The sequence below is a fragment of the Chamaea fasciata genome, unplaced genomic scaffold (assembly GCF_029207755.1).
Source record: "Chamaea fasciata isolate MVZ Bird 193981 ecotype frontalis unplaced genomic scaffold, bChaFas1.0.hap1 SCAF_6, whole genome shotgun sequence".
NCBI classification, from domain to species: Eukaryota; Metazoa; Chordata; class Aves; order Passeriformes; family Sylviidae; genus Chamaea; species Chamaea fasciata.
This window is the reverse complement of record NW_027094091.1, coordinates 46,100,933-46,115,319: the sequence shown is the minus strand read 5'-3', so window position 1 is coordinate 46,115,319 and position 14,387 is coordinate 46,100,933. Positions and strand designations below refer to the sequence as shown.

Sequence of the window (14,387 nt, the reverse complement as noted above, 5' to 3'; positions counted from 1 at the left end):
AGGACATTTAAGCACTTAGATGATATGCATTCTCATCACAGAGATGCATGTGACACACGTAAAAAGAAGAAACCCCACAACACTTCTGTGTGGTGCACAAAAATATGAACTTGGTAGAGATCTGCTGGGAAGTGACACAGTGGTCATGCTGTAGTCTCGTATCTGGAGAACCACTTCTCTTTTTCAGTAGATGGACTTGGTGGCAGTAGAGAGAAAAAAATGGATGTTTACAGATTATTAAGACGCAGAGACAGATTTTATTTTGAACCAAAAGTTAAAATTTATTTGGAATATCAATATACCCCAAAAAAATAAAAATAAAAACTTCCTTTTATGTAATGAAATAGCCATTTGAAAATGGTAAAATAAAGATATTTCTCATACTATTCTCTTCTAGTTATTGTACACATATTAAGGTTGTTTTTCTTTTTCTGAATATAAATCTAGCTTGAGCTTTAAGGCTCCAAAAAGCCTAAAGCATGTAGTGGCCCTTTTTGAGAAAGAAGATAAGTCAATCAGAGCTGCATTTTTTCGGCAGACAGGCCTGTTTGAAGCTGTCCAGGATGGGACAGAAGGGAGATTTCTCAGGAAGGTCACTGTTTCAGGGAAGTATTATTTTATATTCATTGGGAAATACACTCTAACCCCTCTTCATGCAGCATTTTACATTTTGATGTCCTGGGGAGGGCCCTGGTTCCCCTTAGCTGTCAAGTTAATGTGCAGATCCAATCTTACTTGTGTTGGTACAGCTGATTTAAGAAATCAAATCCTACCCTGTGGCGTTTGCTCTGCTAGAAATTAAGTCAGTAACAAGACCCTGGTCATGCCTTTATCCCTGTAAGCAAAAGCCTGTGTGTGGGGCACTGGCTGCAATGGAGCATTCATGATAGCAAGATCAGGGACTTGTCCTTTAATTTGCTTTCAATAAAATAAACGGAATGGAAAATGTATTGAAATAAACCAGTGGAAACCCACCAACAATTCTGAGTCACAATTCCTCCCTTGTAGAGGGCTCACTGATGCTAGGATGGAAAATGTGACTGAAAACCCACTTCAGGGCTGAGCAATGTCCCAGATGGTTCATGTCACCACTAAGCAAAAAGGGAATTTAGGTCTTACATCACCCTCTGCAACTGGGCTCCAGTGAGCTGAAGCAAAGCTACCTGAAGTCGTTAGACATCTCACCAACAATCTCACTTTCAGCAGACATTGGATCAATTCCTCAACTTAGGCAGTATGGTCTGAAATTGGTTTTGATTTCTTCCTTGACCAAAGCCATATTCATTACTTTATGTCTGTGTTTATGGTTTCTATACAAAGATGTTATACTTCTGCTTCTGGTTCTGAAGTACAGGATAGGCTACGACTACCAGAGATAGTACAGAACTACTGCATTGTATCTGGCACTGCTCACTGTTAAAAGGCTGCTGTTTCATGGTCACAATAATTGGTCTCTTATGCTCTTTGTTGCATGAGACCACCTGAATGTTGCCTGAACCATGAGGTACTATTGTTTTCATCAAAAATGTCCCGAGTTTTTACTTTACGAGAAAAAAATAAAATACACCCAGGACTTGAACAAATTATCAGACTATGGATGTTCCTCCAAACAAATCCACAGACCCACCTTTGCACTCAGGGACTGACTGCCTAATTAACTTCTGCAGGAGGGACCCCTACATGGAAGATTTATTCCTTCAGCCACCCCATCCTGAGCACCTGGCACCGTGCAGCCCACCCTCCTTCCATGTTGCCTTTCTTCATCTTGGAAAGGAGTGAGTGTTCAGCCTGGAAATACTTTGTGCTGGGATATGGAATACATTTCCCTCTGTGTCTCTCCTGCAACTTGTGCCAAATATTTTATTCCTGCTATCTTGCCTGACTCTTTTGAGTGATTCCCTTTGCACACTTTGGCCCTTATCTTGCAAGTAAAACTTGTATCATTTTACTATGAGATGCTGGTGAGAGGTCTCTTTTGGAGCCAGCTGCTCCAACTTGGGTTTTATCAGTGAGCCCAGACATAAATCATTTGTGACTCTGAGTTACAGAAGGTCTGTAAGAATGAGGGGTTTCCTTCTCATCACAGGCACAGTTTAAAGAGGCTGCAGAATTATCCAAGCTTTTGTTCTTTTACTAACTAGTTTAAAATATTTTCCCTAAAGTCTTCACTACACAGAAGTAGTGTTAAGGAAGAGCCAAATTCTGCTGGCAGCTGCCTAAGCATCCATACTGACCTTTCTGGTTTATTTCAGTACATTGGATTAATGCATCAAAACATAAAACACAGACTTTGACCCTGGCAGAGTGATCTCATCACCAGTGGAACTTTCCTGACTTTTAACAGTGGATCCCATAACAGCATTTCTAGCATCTCTCATGGCTGTCATAGGTCCTATAATCCTTGGTAAATTTATATAAGGTTCGAGTTCCCCATGGCATGCGTGAATGCAACACAATTTAAAATAATTAGGGGAAAAGGAATTCTGGTACTGGACAGAAAAATCTGAAAATACAACTCCAAGATTCAAGCCAGGGAAAATAAGTAGGACCCAATTAGCTCTGTTTGTATCTTGTGGCTCAAAGGGTGGAACAGCAGGAGTACCGTTGAGGTGTCATTACATTAGGGTTGACAAGCTCACTGTTTAAGTATATGCAAGTGGATTAAATGTGATGTCTAAATATGATGCATGTATGTTTCAGGAGAAGAAAAATAAGAAAAAGTTTCAGCTGTTTTTTGCCTTTTTGTCAAATTCTTTAATGCCAGTCACCCCATTTGTCTCCAGTGGAAAACCTCACAGGAAAAGCCCAATGGTACAGTAGGGCCACAGGACCTGTGTAAATGTGATGTTATAATTTCCTGAAGGAAACAGCAGTGTCACAGCCAGTTCCCAGTGTGACAATAACTGTTCCCTAATTTTTCACTGTACCTTACATGTGTGATCCTGCTGCCACATCCCTACAAGCATGCTTGTCTGCAGCCCAGTCACCTGCCAGGATGCCCCCTGCCTTTGGTGCTCAACTTCCCCTGCACGGCAGGGGTGCATCTGCGCTGCCTGCTGAGGAGGTCACTCGGGCTGGTGACTGCACTGGAGCCGCTTCCCAGGCAGCAGGGGAGCTGCCTCTCCCACACCCAGCCTTGTCTGGCAGGGCAGTGGGCATGGGGAGGAGCAGGTGCTGGAAATAGGGCAGAGATACCCATGAGGTCTTTGGGAGACAGGGAAAGAGCGGGTGGATTTCTTGCTCTGCTGAAATCAGTGTTGGCATTGTCAGCGTTGCCATCCAGGACCTAGAAGTGTGGGGGTTTAATCCTATGCAATTAAGGGAAACAGAGTATTAAACAGGGTAGATTGCTGGTTGCAACCCCACCCTGTCTCATGCCCATGTGAAAGTTGGGCCACAAGTCCTTGCCATGCTGTGATGTCACTTGCCATCGATAAAGGTTTTGAGTCATGAGCCATAAGCCTCAAATTCACAGGAGATATGCAGGGCTCCTTCCCCTCTGCTCAGATAAAAGCAGTCAGGCACACCGGCTCTGTTCAAAGCACAGCAAAGCCTCCACTGACTTCAGAGAGTCCAAGATTTCTGCTCCAGCTTCAGCTCCAGACACTGGACCACTTCCAGTCCCTCTTGCTCTGTCTGAGAGACTTAAGACACACAGGACTGAGGCTCTAAATGGCACAATGGTGGGCTTTACTAACGCTTTATCAGCTAATTGCAGTTAACTTTAATTTTGCCTTTTCCACTCTTTACTGGTCTTAACCTGCTTTTTAGCCAGGGTAAAATTAAACATGAGGAAAAAGGCTTATTCAGCATTATAATTACCTACTCCCAAGCTGTATAACAAAATGGTTTACACATTTAATTGGTTTTGTCTAATATTTTCACGTATACAGTAGTCCTATTAATGAATATCATAGCTTCATTACTGCATATCACATTTTGCTATGTTTTGTACCATAAAATAATGTCAGCACATCAATAACTTAAATAACACAAATGTAAACTCATTTTCTGCTTGTTATAATTACGATTTGAGCCTGAAAAGGCCTTTGATTTGTAAGACCATTCACATAATATGGAATGTAACTTTATTTTTCTTTTGTATATAATGAGACACCGAAAGCCCTTGTCATCTCTTAACAGGATACTAAAGCAGCTCTGTTTCATGAATGACAGCACAATTAAAGCTAAAAATCATAATTAAAAAAAAAACCCCTTTGTACTGTACAATCTCAAATTAAAGCAAGAAAGATAATGACAATCTTTTGCATTAGCCAGGAAATGTGATTCTCTGCCACTGGGCTGTTTTTTCTTGTTGACAATTCACAGAATGTGTATATGGGTGTAGTTATAGGTGTGTGTATATTCTATGCAGAACAGCAGTCCCTATTTTGTTGATCTAGTTCTTCTAATTGTTTAGTTAAACTACCTAGCTGTTACAATTTAGAATACTACATTAACACATTTAACATCAAGTGTACATACTTGCGTCTTTGAAATACTAGGAACTTTTACACATTTTATTTGGCTTTGTAAGGACTGGAATATCACAGATAATGCAATCTACTTGTCTTTGAAAGAATATGGCTGTTCTCAACTAACTCTCTAAGGTTCAGAGTGAAATACATTTCTCCTTAAATCTGTAGCTGACTCCAGAGAAGAAAGAGTGTCTTCTTAAGTGGTCAGTCTAATGTTACAGTACAGATTCTGCAGAGATATATTTATTTAATGAAAGATAACTCTCTCTGGACTTTAGAGTCAAGCTGTTGCAGCAAAATTACTCCATTTAGACTATTTTTTTTCTACAGAAATCTCAAGAAAAACCTATCCCAAGTATGTTTTGTAGTAGTATCTCCACATGACCAGAGGAGGGCACTTTGAACATCTTTGCACTGCCCAGGAGGCAGATGCAGAAGCACAGTGATACCCAATGTCACACAGTCCTGCCACCTCTCCCAACTCAGGCAGGCATCCTCGTGTCTGCAAAACACAGAATCCAGATTGTACCACAGGGCTCTGTTCTGAAAACAGTGGGCAGATAAATCACTCTCTTCTCGCTAACTGCGATTTCTCCCGATTTCCCCCATTTAATTCAGTGTTGCTGCAGGCTAAATTAAGAGTAATGGATAATTCCTAAAAATCTCATGAGGGGAGTCGTCTCCCTCTCCTTCCTGAACATCCCTCCGCTATTAGCCCCTGGTAATTTAGCAAATATTGATTGATTTAACCCTCTATGACTTATCCTGCTGCAGAAATTCCTTGCCTCTAACTGAAAAATGCACTTGGAAAATGCACTCTCTGAGATATGTATTGCAACAGTGCATCTTCTCACATTAAACTCCTGTAAAAGTACTGCTCCTTTCCGCCTTCTGAGGGAGGTCACTCTGTGTCCCAGATCTGCTCTCCTGGCAGAGCACATAGCAGAGAAATCAATCTCTTCTCTTTTCCATACATAACCACAGTGTGGAGTTCAGCCAGTTTCCATGCAGGAAACACATTTTTGGGCTTCATTTTGGCTAAAGGTATCAACCTTCTATGGAAAAGATTTTAATTCTGCAATCTTGTTGTTATTATAGACAGATATTTTTTGTCACATCTGCTTTTTTTTGATGCAGAGAAATTATTAGAAAGAATTTAGAAACCTCTTTTCTTTTTTTGAATTAAAGTCTCTCCTCCACCTTGGGGAAACACACTGCTTATTTAATGTACTTTTTTCTCCCCCCTTAACATTATTCCATTTCTCTTTTCTTCTCTTTTTTCTTTCCTTTTTTCTTGATTTTTCTCTTCTTTTCTCCTTCTTTTCTAGAGCAGAGAGGTACAAGAAGGAAGTTGTCTTTCATCAGCAGTCCTTTGAGATAGAGTAGAATTCAGTGAGTCCTCACCATGATAGGATCATAAACTTACTGGGTTAAACCAAGCTAACTTTCCCTAAGCTGCCAAGTTTTAGCTGCACCATACATATATGTGTTTCCTTGTGCCTTTTTTTTTTTTCTTATAATTTTGTTTTTCTTGATGACCCTGAGCTATGGCTTCTCGCTTCTACCACTAGTCAACCTTCCTTTCTTTTCTGGTTTTGCCAATATAGGCCTCAAAGAAAAAATGGCAGAAGAGCACAAAGTAGCTGAGGTACATGAGAGAGGACCAGATGATGTTCTGCACGTGGGAATGGCACTGGCCCTGCTGCATCCAGGAGAAGACCAGGTAATTGATCACGCAACCGATCAACATCTGAGTGATCTGCGACAGGGTGATGAACATGGCAAACTTGCGTGAGACCCTGAAGCCAGCGGCCCGCAGGGCATAGTACGAGTACATGACGGCGTGTACTCCATAGTTCATGGTCATGAACCAGCCACCGCCAGCCACCATGTCCTTGTAGGAGTACCAAGAGTAAAGTAACACAGTAATGTGGTGGTACCAGTGTAAGAAGATGAGCTTCTGCTTCCTAAGGATAATGAATATTGTATCACCTGTAATAAGAACAAAACACAAAAAAAAAAAAAAAGAGGGGAGGAAATGAGAAACATATCAAACAACTCCATAATTAACGCAGTGCTCTCTTCCCTTTGCTGTTGCTGGAGTATACACTACTTTAGAGCATGAAATCCGCCTCACCTCTAAATCTGAGAGCCCCTCTGAGAGCCAGTTTGGCTTCTAATCCCTATGCAATCTTTAGCAAACCAATGCATCTATGTTTTCCTGTATGGATAACCCTGTCTGAAAACTCCATAGGTTTACTTGGTAGCCCTTTGCTGCAAAAGTTATCCACAAAAGCCTGGGGTGAGGTATGTGCACGTATCGTCTCTAACTGTGAGCCTGCCAATCATATACTGTGACTGGAAGAGAAATGCAGCTTGACAGAGAGCAGAAAACCTAGAGGAAGCAGCACAGTGTCCTCTGATTCAACTGTCTACGTGCAAACTGAAGCCAGTTAAAACCAGCACAGCCTTTTGAGGTAATACACAAAAAAACCTGTTGCATATGCAACCTACCATGCCAAAACAGATGCTTCCAGAAAGAAATTTGGGTTATAATGAAACACACATCCGATTTCTGCAAATCCATCTTACTATTGCAGGAAAGTAAATATTATTCCTCTGTCTTGCTTTTTTTCTTCCCTCTGCTTCTCATGATTGCAATGAGCATCTCAATTAGATATATGGATATACATGTATGCTACTTGTTTTCCACTGTTATACACACAGTGTTTCCAAAAGAATCACTGAGATTTGAACCTGGGAACTTAGTTTGATGTGTAAGTATCCCAGGAAACCTAAGTCATGGATGGAAGCAAAACTGCACTGTCTTCACAAGGTCTATAATAAACCATAACACTGCTGTTCACTTCATTAACCACAAGACGTTGACTCATATTTTAATAAGTAATCATATGTTCAATTTTTTGTTGCTGTGCAGTTTTAGCTGATGTTCCTCATTTTTAACAACTACATTTCTGTGGGTTTGCAGCAATTTAAGCAGCAGGAAACCAAAGGATTCTGACACAGCAAGGCAACTGGTGTCTGTCTCATTGTAGTTTTAATGCTGATGAATTGCTATCCTCTAATTTGCTGAACCAAATTACCTGCTGAAAGGTAAAGTCTTATTTTTGCTGCACACCTGTACACAGTGAGAACTGCAGTCCTTTGGGGTTTAATAAGGGTATCCTCCAAAATGAAAGCTGGAGGGCTGCTCCTTTCCATTAAAACAGCCCTTTCTTACACTAACAAGCCATGGATGAGAACACATGAAGACTGACTTTCAAGTTGGCTTTCACATGTATATCGTAAGTATCCTTATCAAGAAACAGCTGGAGAGATATAAGTTTATAAAAATCAGGACTGAAAAAGCTAGGGATATTATGGGAAATTGGTTTCTACTTGGAGGAAGCAGTCAGCCACAGCTTTCATAGTCTAGGGAGGAAGCACCTTACTGTTCATAATTGCACACTTAGATGTGTATTGAAGAACGAAAGCTGCAGAATGGAAGCAGAGCTTGACTCAAAGCTTTTTGCTGGCACGGCTGCAACAGCCCACCTCCGCTTCTGTAGCCACAGGATGTGCCAATTATACCACTCCTATTTGCCTACAAGTAGTTCGGGAAGAGGTATGGACCAGATTGCTTTTACTTCTTGACTGCCCTGCTGTGTATAATCACTGCAGTTTATTCCTAGGCTGGGAAAGGTCTTATTCAGCTGCACTTAGATCTAACTTCAGGCAAGCTGAAATTGACCTCTAGAGACTAAAACATGCAGTTTGGGGCTGGTTATGCTTACTCAGTTTTTCTGAAACTTAAATGGAATTTTGACAGTGATGAGACCCTTCTTGTGCATCCTGCATGGACACTTCTTCTCTAAAAATACACAAATGCATATGAGAGAGAGAGAGGGTACCCACCTAGTTCAGGTGCTTTGCTTAGCACAAATGCATATGCCCAGAATTTGCTGACAGGTCCAATGTAAAAACTCTGGTCACACACTGACTGCTTCAGGCCTTTGGTCATCAAAATGTACAGCATATAAGCACCAGTTCGAACAGCACCGAATATACTTTAAAACAAAAAGAGAAAATTAGAAAAGGTCAGTGGACATTTGAAATCTACAAGCATTCACTTCAAATCATTATGAGGAAAAGGCCATAACTGTGCTGAAATAAAAAGTTTGAGACAGCTTGAAAGTTGGAGAAACTCTGTTGGGTTCTAGGAAGTTACTCTGAACTCAGACCTGTAAATTGGACTGCAGCCACATCCCCTGGTAAAAGTCTGGAACGATAACATCAGTGTTTTTATTTCCTTAGCACAGGAATGATCCTTCAGTTTTCAGGAGCAGGGAAACATCTATTTCAGCTCAAAACAACATGCAGAATTTTGATACTGATGGCTGGGAAACTACAGGAAATGAGTTGATAAAATGCGGAATTAGCAACTTAATCAGGACCAATTCACTCTTCTGGTTTCCTCAGAGTTTTCTCTCATCTCTCCCTGTATTTGTTACATCCACAGGAGCTCTGAGCACAGCCATTCTCAGGTAGGGCACACCGATTTTGATGAGGAATCTCAGTCAGAGCCAGTGTTTTGGTGCAGATGTTTGACTTCATCCCTTAACAGGTCATGGTTAACAGTGGGAAAAGGTAGTTAAATCAAGCTGTGAACAGCTGATTCACCTTCACCTCATCAAAGTGAAATGCAAGGTAACAGTGTTCTGTTAATGAGAAACTTCAAGAGATTTGTAACAGTATTAATTAGTGCAATTACAGAGGGGATAGGTTGACATCCAGCTCTTATCAGGAACAAAGGCTTCTGTCTCACCAGCAAGGAACTCTGCAGAAGGAGTTTTGTCTCATTGTTTTATGGCAAGAACATGCCTGCCTGTTGTCTACCACTGTAGGATGGTGTCCCCACAGAAGCTGTGATGAGTACTGGGTGAAGGAAGTAGCTTTCAAAAAGAAATTAAGCAAAGACAGACTCAATCTATTTTGGGGTTGCGTATATCTTACTTTATGTCTACATCATACGTCCTCATCCCTCTACCCAGCTCCATCTTTTCTCCCTCTAACTTCTTTGTGACCTTGACCTAACCTGGTTCCCACTCTGCCTCATTGTCTTTCGTGATTATTACATGGCAGCAGGCAAAACAAGCCACCTAAAACTGATGTATAAACACATGTGGGTAATGCAAGCTGCCATTTATGCAAAGTGTGTGAAAGAAGGAACAGTTCCCCTGAAGTTATAGACTCCCTGTTAATTGTCCTTGTCTTGTGCAGTCAGTATTCTGTAAAAAAACATATTTTAAAATCATCAAGGCAGCCTCAAAAGCTGAGTTCAATGGCAGTTTTTATGGTACTTGGTCAGACTAGATGGTTCTAGTAAGCCTACTGCATATAGAAACTGCTACCTAACATATATAATATGCACAGAATACTTAGATTTCCACATCTGTAGCATTGATACACCCAGTCAAATCTGCCTGCTTATAAGGAACAAATGCAGCTTGCTCTCCCCTGTCCACTGCACAGAACACGCAGCACAGGAGTGCCACAGTGCCTGCTGCTCTTTGGGCTGTCAGCAGCATCACAGATGGGGCTCTACAGCCAGGTCATACCCATGGAGAAGTGCTGCATCCTGGCTCCTGCACCATTACCCTCTGATGCCTGAGGTTTCACTGTGCAATCAGGAAACTCAGACTGTGAGCACTTACAAAGCTACTATTATTATCTGCTATTTGCCAAGTGGTATTTGCGCATTGGCTCTGCTGCCAGATGAGGCCCCTTGTGCTATGAGCAAGTAAAAAACCACCCTGCTGTGGTTTTCAGGTGTGCTGAAGAAGTTTAGCTGAGTCTATGTTGCCCATTAGCATTGCCCAAAGCAACGCACATATTCCCAGGCTTAGGCAAGAGAGCCACTGCAGTCTCTCACGTACACCCACCACTTCATGCAGAGGAGACAGTGCAGTGCTCTCAGCATCTACACAGCTCATAGTGCATCCTCTCCATGTAGGGTTGTTTCCTCCCAGAAATGCTCTCTCAGCACACTTTTCCCAAGTCTTTCAGGCATCAGTCATTTTAACTCAGCAGAGAGTGCCAAAACCTGCAGGAAGAGTTTTGAAATGAGGTGCAACTTATTTTGTGTCTTCTCTTTGGTGTTTAAAACATCCCCCCCCCACACACACTTTTTTTTTCCCCTTCATTTTTTTTTTTTTTTTCTTCTCAGGAGCTGGATTTCTCACTCCCAGGAAGACAGAAGATCCTTACAGAGATGTGATTTGATGACATCCTGAGGCAGTAAACTCAGGCTAGCCAGGGCATGCTGCTGCCTGCTCTTATGTTTTGGGTGGTTGCAAAACTGGGTGGAGGAAGATCAGGCAGAATACCTAATGATACACTGGTTCTCCCATTAGCAAGTATCTCAGTGCTGACATTAAAATGGGGGGAGAAAGGGAAATTTTAAATAATGAAATCAAACAGCTGCAAGCAATATGTCTTTCTCTATAAAGAAGCTGTATTGCTGGTCTAACAAATTGTTTGCTCCTTAAGTTTTAAAACCAAAGAGAATTCTGTGCCATGAACACAAACACCAATGAGAAGAACACTTGTTTGAGCAACAGTCAAACATGATCTAACAGTGATTGGGTATGGACACTGGGTGTGTGTGTCCCACCCAGGGATCTAACCTAGACTGATAACAGAGCCACAGAGTCTGGTGGGGATTACAGTGTCCCTTTGCTGTTTTTGAGATAATATTGATGTAATTCTGCCAGTCTTTCCATTTAGCAACTACTACAGAGCTCCCCTTGGAGCACACACATGATGATTCCCACTCACACACTTTTCTACAATTCCACAGGATGGCAGCTTCCTCTAGTTCCACGACTCTTGAAGTGACCCCAGTTACAGCTGTACATGGTGTGACTCAGACTAATCTCTATTTTTTTATCAGCAGAAACCAAGGTACATTTTCACACAATTCACCATGGAAGGCTTTATGCAAAAGAAGGATAGCAAACTCCAAGTAACTGATTCAATTACCTAAATAGACACCATGAGCAGGTAGCTGCTTATAAGAAGTGCTGCATGCCAAACCACTACCTTGCCAACAAGTATGCGCCACCTGAGACTGAAAAAGATCTAATGCATGCATGCAAATGTCTTGGAGCCAGAGAACTAAGAACTGCTTTTTATGCCTCTGCCACTTGATCTTGTTTGTACTGTAAGGTAAAATCAACCAGGAAATTTCTATCTTGCAAAGACATGATGTGCAGCAGAGTGATGACATTGCTTACTCAGTAAATTACTTCTGCTTCATTCTGTCCTCACCCTGCTCTCTGCTGTAGCTTTTGTGAGGTATTGAAATGAACTGCTTACCAAAGCAGTCTATCTGGTGGGAATCATCTGCAGGGATTTTCAAAATAAGGTAGCAGTGAACTACTGTACAATTACAGTCTTTTAAAGCTAGAGAGACTGATCAGAAACAAACTGCACCATCTAATGCAGCTTTCTTATCTATTCGGGCTCAAAATGTCCTACATTCTCCTCCCTTCAGGCAGTGACTTCTCTGTAAGTTAAAAAATGCCCAACTGATATTTTACTGTCCATTGTATGATCAAAATATATCCACAAGTAAAATACAAACTAGTATTTTTCCCTCTCAAACTTGTTTTCAAACAGGGGTTGTTGGGTTGACCCTGGCTGCATGCCAGGTGCCCACTAAAGCTGCTCCATCAGTCCCCTCCGCAACTGGACAGGGGAGAGAAAATATATCAAAAGGCTCCTGGGCTGGGATAAAGGCAGAGAGAGATCACTCATCAGTCACCATCAAGGGCAAAACAAAGCCAACTTGTGGAAATGACTTTATTACCAACCAAATTAGGGTAGCATAATCAGAAATAAAAGCTGAATCTTAAAAACACCCCCCATCTTCTCTTATTTGTGGGTTTAACTTTACTCCTGAATTCTCTACCTCCTCTTCCCAAGTGGCGAGGGGAGGAGGGGGATGAGCAATGGTCCTCCTGCTACCAAAACCTGGCCACAGAAATCCAGTACTCAGAGGGCCACAAAACATATCCCATGCACGGCTTAGCTGCAGAATTAAGAAGAGTTGGAGAGCTGGCTGATGGGAAGACAACGCAGGTGTTATTGTATAAGGCCTATTGCTACTTTCTGCTGTCTCCATCCTACCTGCCAGTAGGGAGTGAAGTATTTGTTCGTCAAAAGCCCATGTGAGTAGCAGGTACCTCAAGCCTTCAGTCCAACCCCAGCTGGCGTTGGAGCAGGCTCAGCTGCTCCTCACAGTGGAGGTCATTGCCTGTTTTTGCTAGGGCTGCTTTCTATTGAGACCTATCCCTGCACTTGGCTCCTGACACCTCTGGACACCCCAATCCAGGATCAACACTGCAGAACAGATCTGCAGGGAATGTGACTTCCAAGAACAAATTTAGAAGTGCAGCATGGAATATAGCCACATGTCCTAAAGGATAGTTACCGAGTGGAAAGTCTCTACTCTGGTTTTAAAATAACTTAACCAAACAAACCACGTAATCTATATATGCAGTGCCCAGCTGGTTCAACCAGTTTCTGAGGTGTTGGACTACAGTGTGCTGTGGGTGTGCTGGGCTAGTCCAGCAGTGAGCCAGCTGACCACCCAGACAGACCTCCCACAGGTCCAGCTCCAGTTCCTAGCCTGAGGCCCAGCTGGAAAAGAAAAAAAATATTAATTCTGCCCCAACCTCCTTACAAAGTGACTCAAAGGTGTTCTGGCAGGTAAGTCTGTGCCCTGGAAGCACAAGGCTATGGCAAAAAGCACAACGCCGTCCTTCGTGAAAGCCACATCGAGCAGACAGTGGTCCTGGGAAAGCAGCTGAGATGACCACACGGACACAGCCTGCTTGTAGCGTAACATCAAAAAAAGAGGGGAAGCAGGTTCTTTAGCTGTTTTATTTTTTATTTTAGCATGTGAAATATTTACAGAGGGAGCACTCTGAAATGTCTAAAGGGCAGCAGGTGAAGATGTGGAGCTTCCTACACCTTCTTTCATGACAAATCAAACCATGTTCACCTTCCTGTTCTGGTCAGCAGCAGTACTTTGGAAGTCATTCCAAGCTTCCCTTCTGCTGCTGAAGAGCTTTCTCATAACATAATAAAATGGCCTTTCTGTGCCCTTTTGATTTAAATCCTACAGTCCTCAGGAAAGAGGAAGGAGTTGCACTGCAAATGCTGGGTCAGCACAGGAATGTGGTAAGTACAGTGACCAGAGTCTGTCAGTTCCAAAGCAGCAAGGCAGCCCTGAGAGCACACCTAGAGACAGCAGTATCTGTAAAAAGGGGCAGCAAAGTATTTCTGTGCTTAGCCAAGCAACAGAACACACACAAACTAATGAACTGATACTGGGAAAATGCAGGGAGGAAGCATGTGTAAGAAACAACACTCAGAAATAATTTTCTTGAAAAGAAATGCAGCTTCATCAAGCACTGCTGAACTCCCCAACAGTACAGATGTTAAAAGAGTAAAGAAACTCAGGAACTCCTGGTATTACCAAGCACCATGTACCAAGGTGGGTGCGTCTCCATGTCAAAGAACATCTCACAACATTCAGTCATTCCCTTGCTGTGCTTTTTAACTCATTCCTAAAAATAAGTTTGTAACAAAGCAATTTTTCCACGAGTGGTAGGCTTGTTTTGCAGTTCTCTGGAAGTATTTACAGTTTTTCTTCTCCACCTGGTAAGGGTGAGCTTCATTCCAATCACACTTTTCTTCTGCAGTTCGAGAGTACCAGCCCATCTGAGATGTGCACCACAAAGATAACACAGAAGAGACAGGGCTAGGTGATTTCTTAAGAAACTGACAGCTTTTGTTACTGGAAATTAAACTGTTTGTAGGAGATTTCCATCTGTCTCCCCT

General features: G+C 42.1%; 1 protein-coding gene across 1 annotated transcript in view; it reads right to left on the bottom strand.

Moving 5' to 3' along the window:
- Window positions 1-255: 255 nt before the first annotated feature.
- Window positions 256-14,387, bottom strand: part of ELOVL6 (ELOVL fatty acid elongase 6) — a 79,656-nt gene continuing 65,524 nt past the window's right edge. Inside the window, exons 3-4 of the mRNA XM_066186232.1 lie at window positions 8,394-8,545; window positions 256-6,470 (exon numbers count right to left, since the gene is read on the bottom strand). Coding sequence (XP_066042329.1) covers window positions 6,046-6,470; window positions 8,394-8,545 — 577 coding nt within the window. The 3' untranslated portion in view covers window positions 256-6,045. The remainder of the gene's footprint in view (window positions 6,471-8,393; window positions 8,546-14,387) is intronic.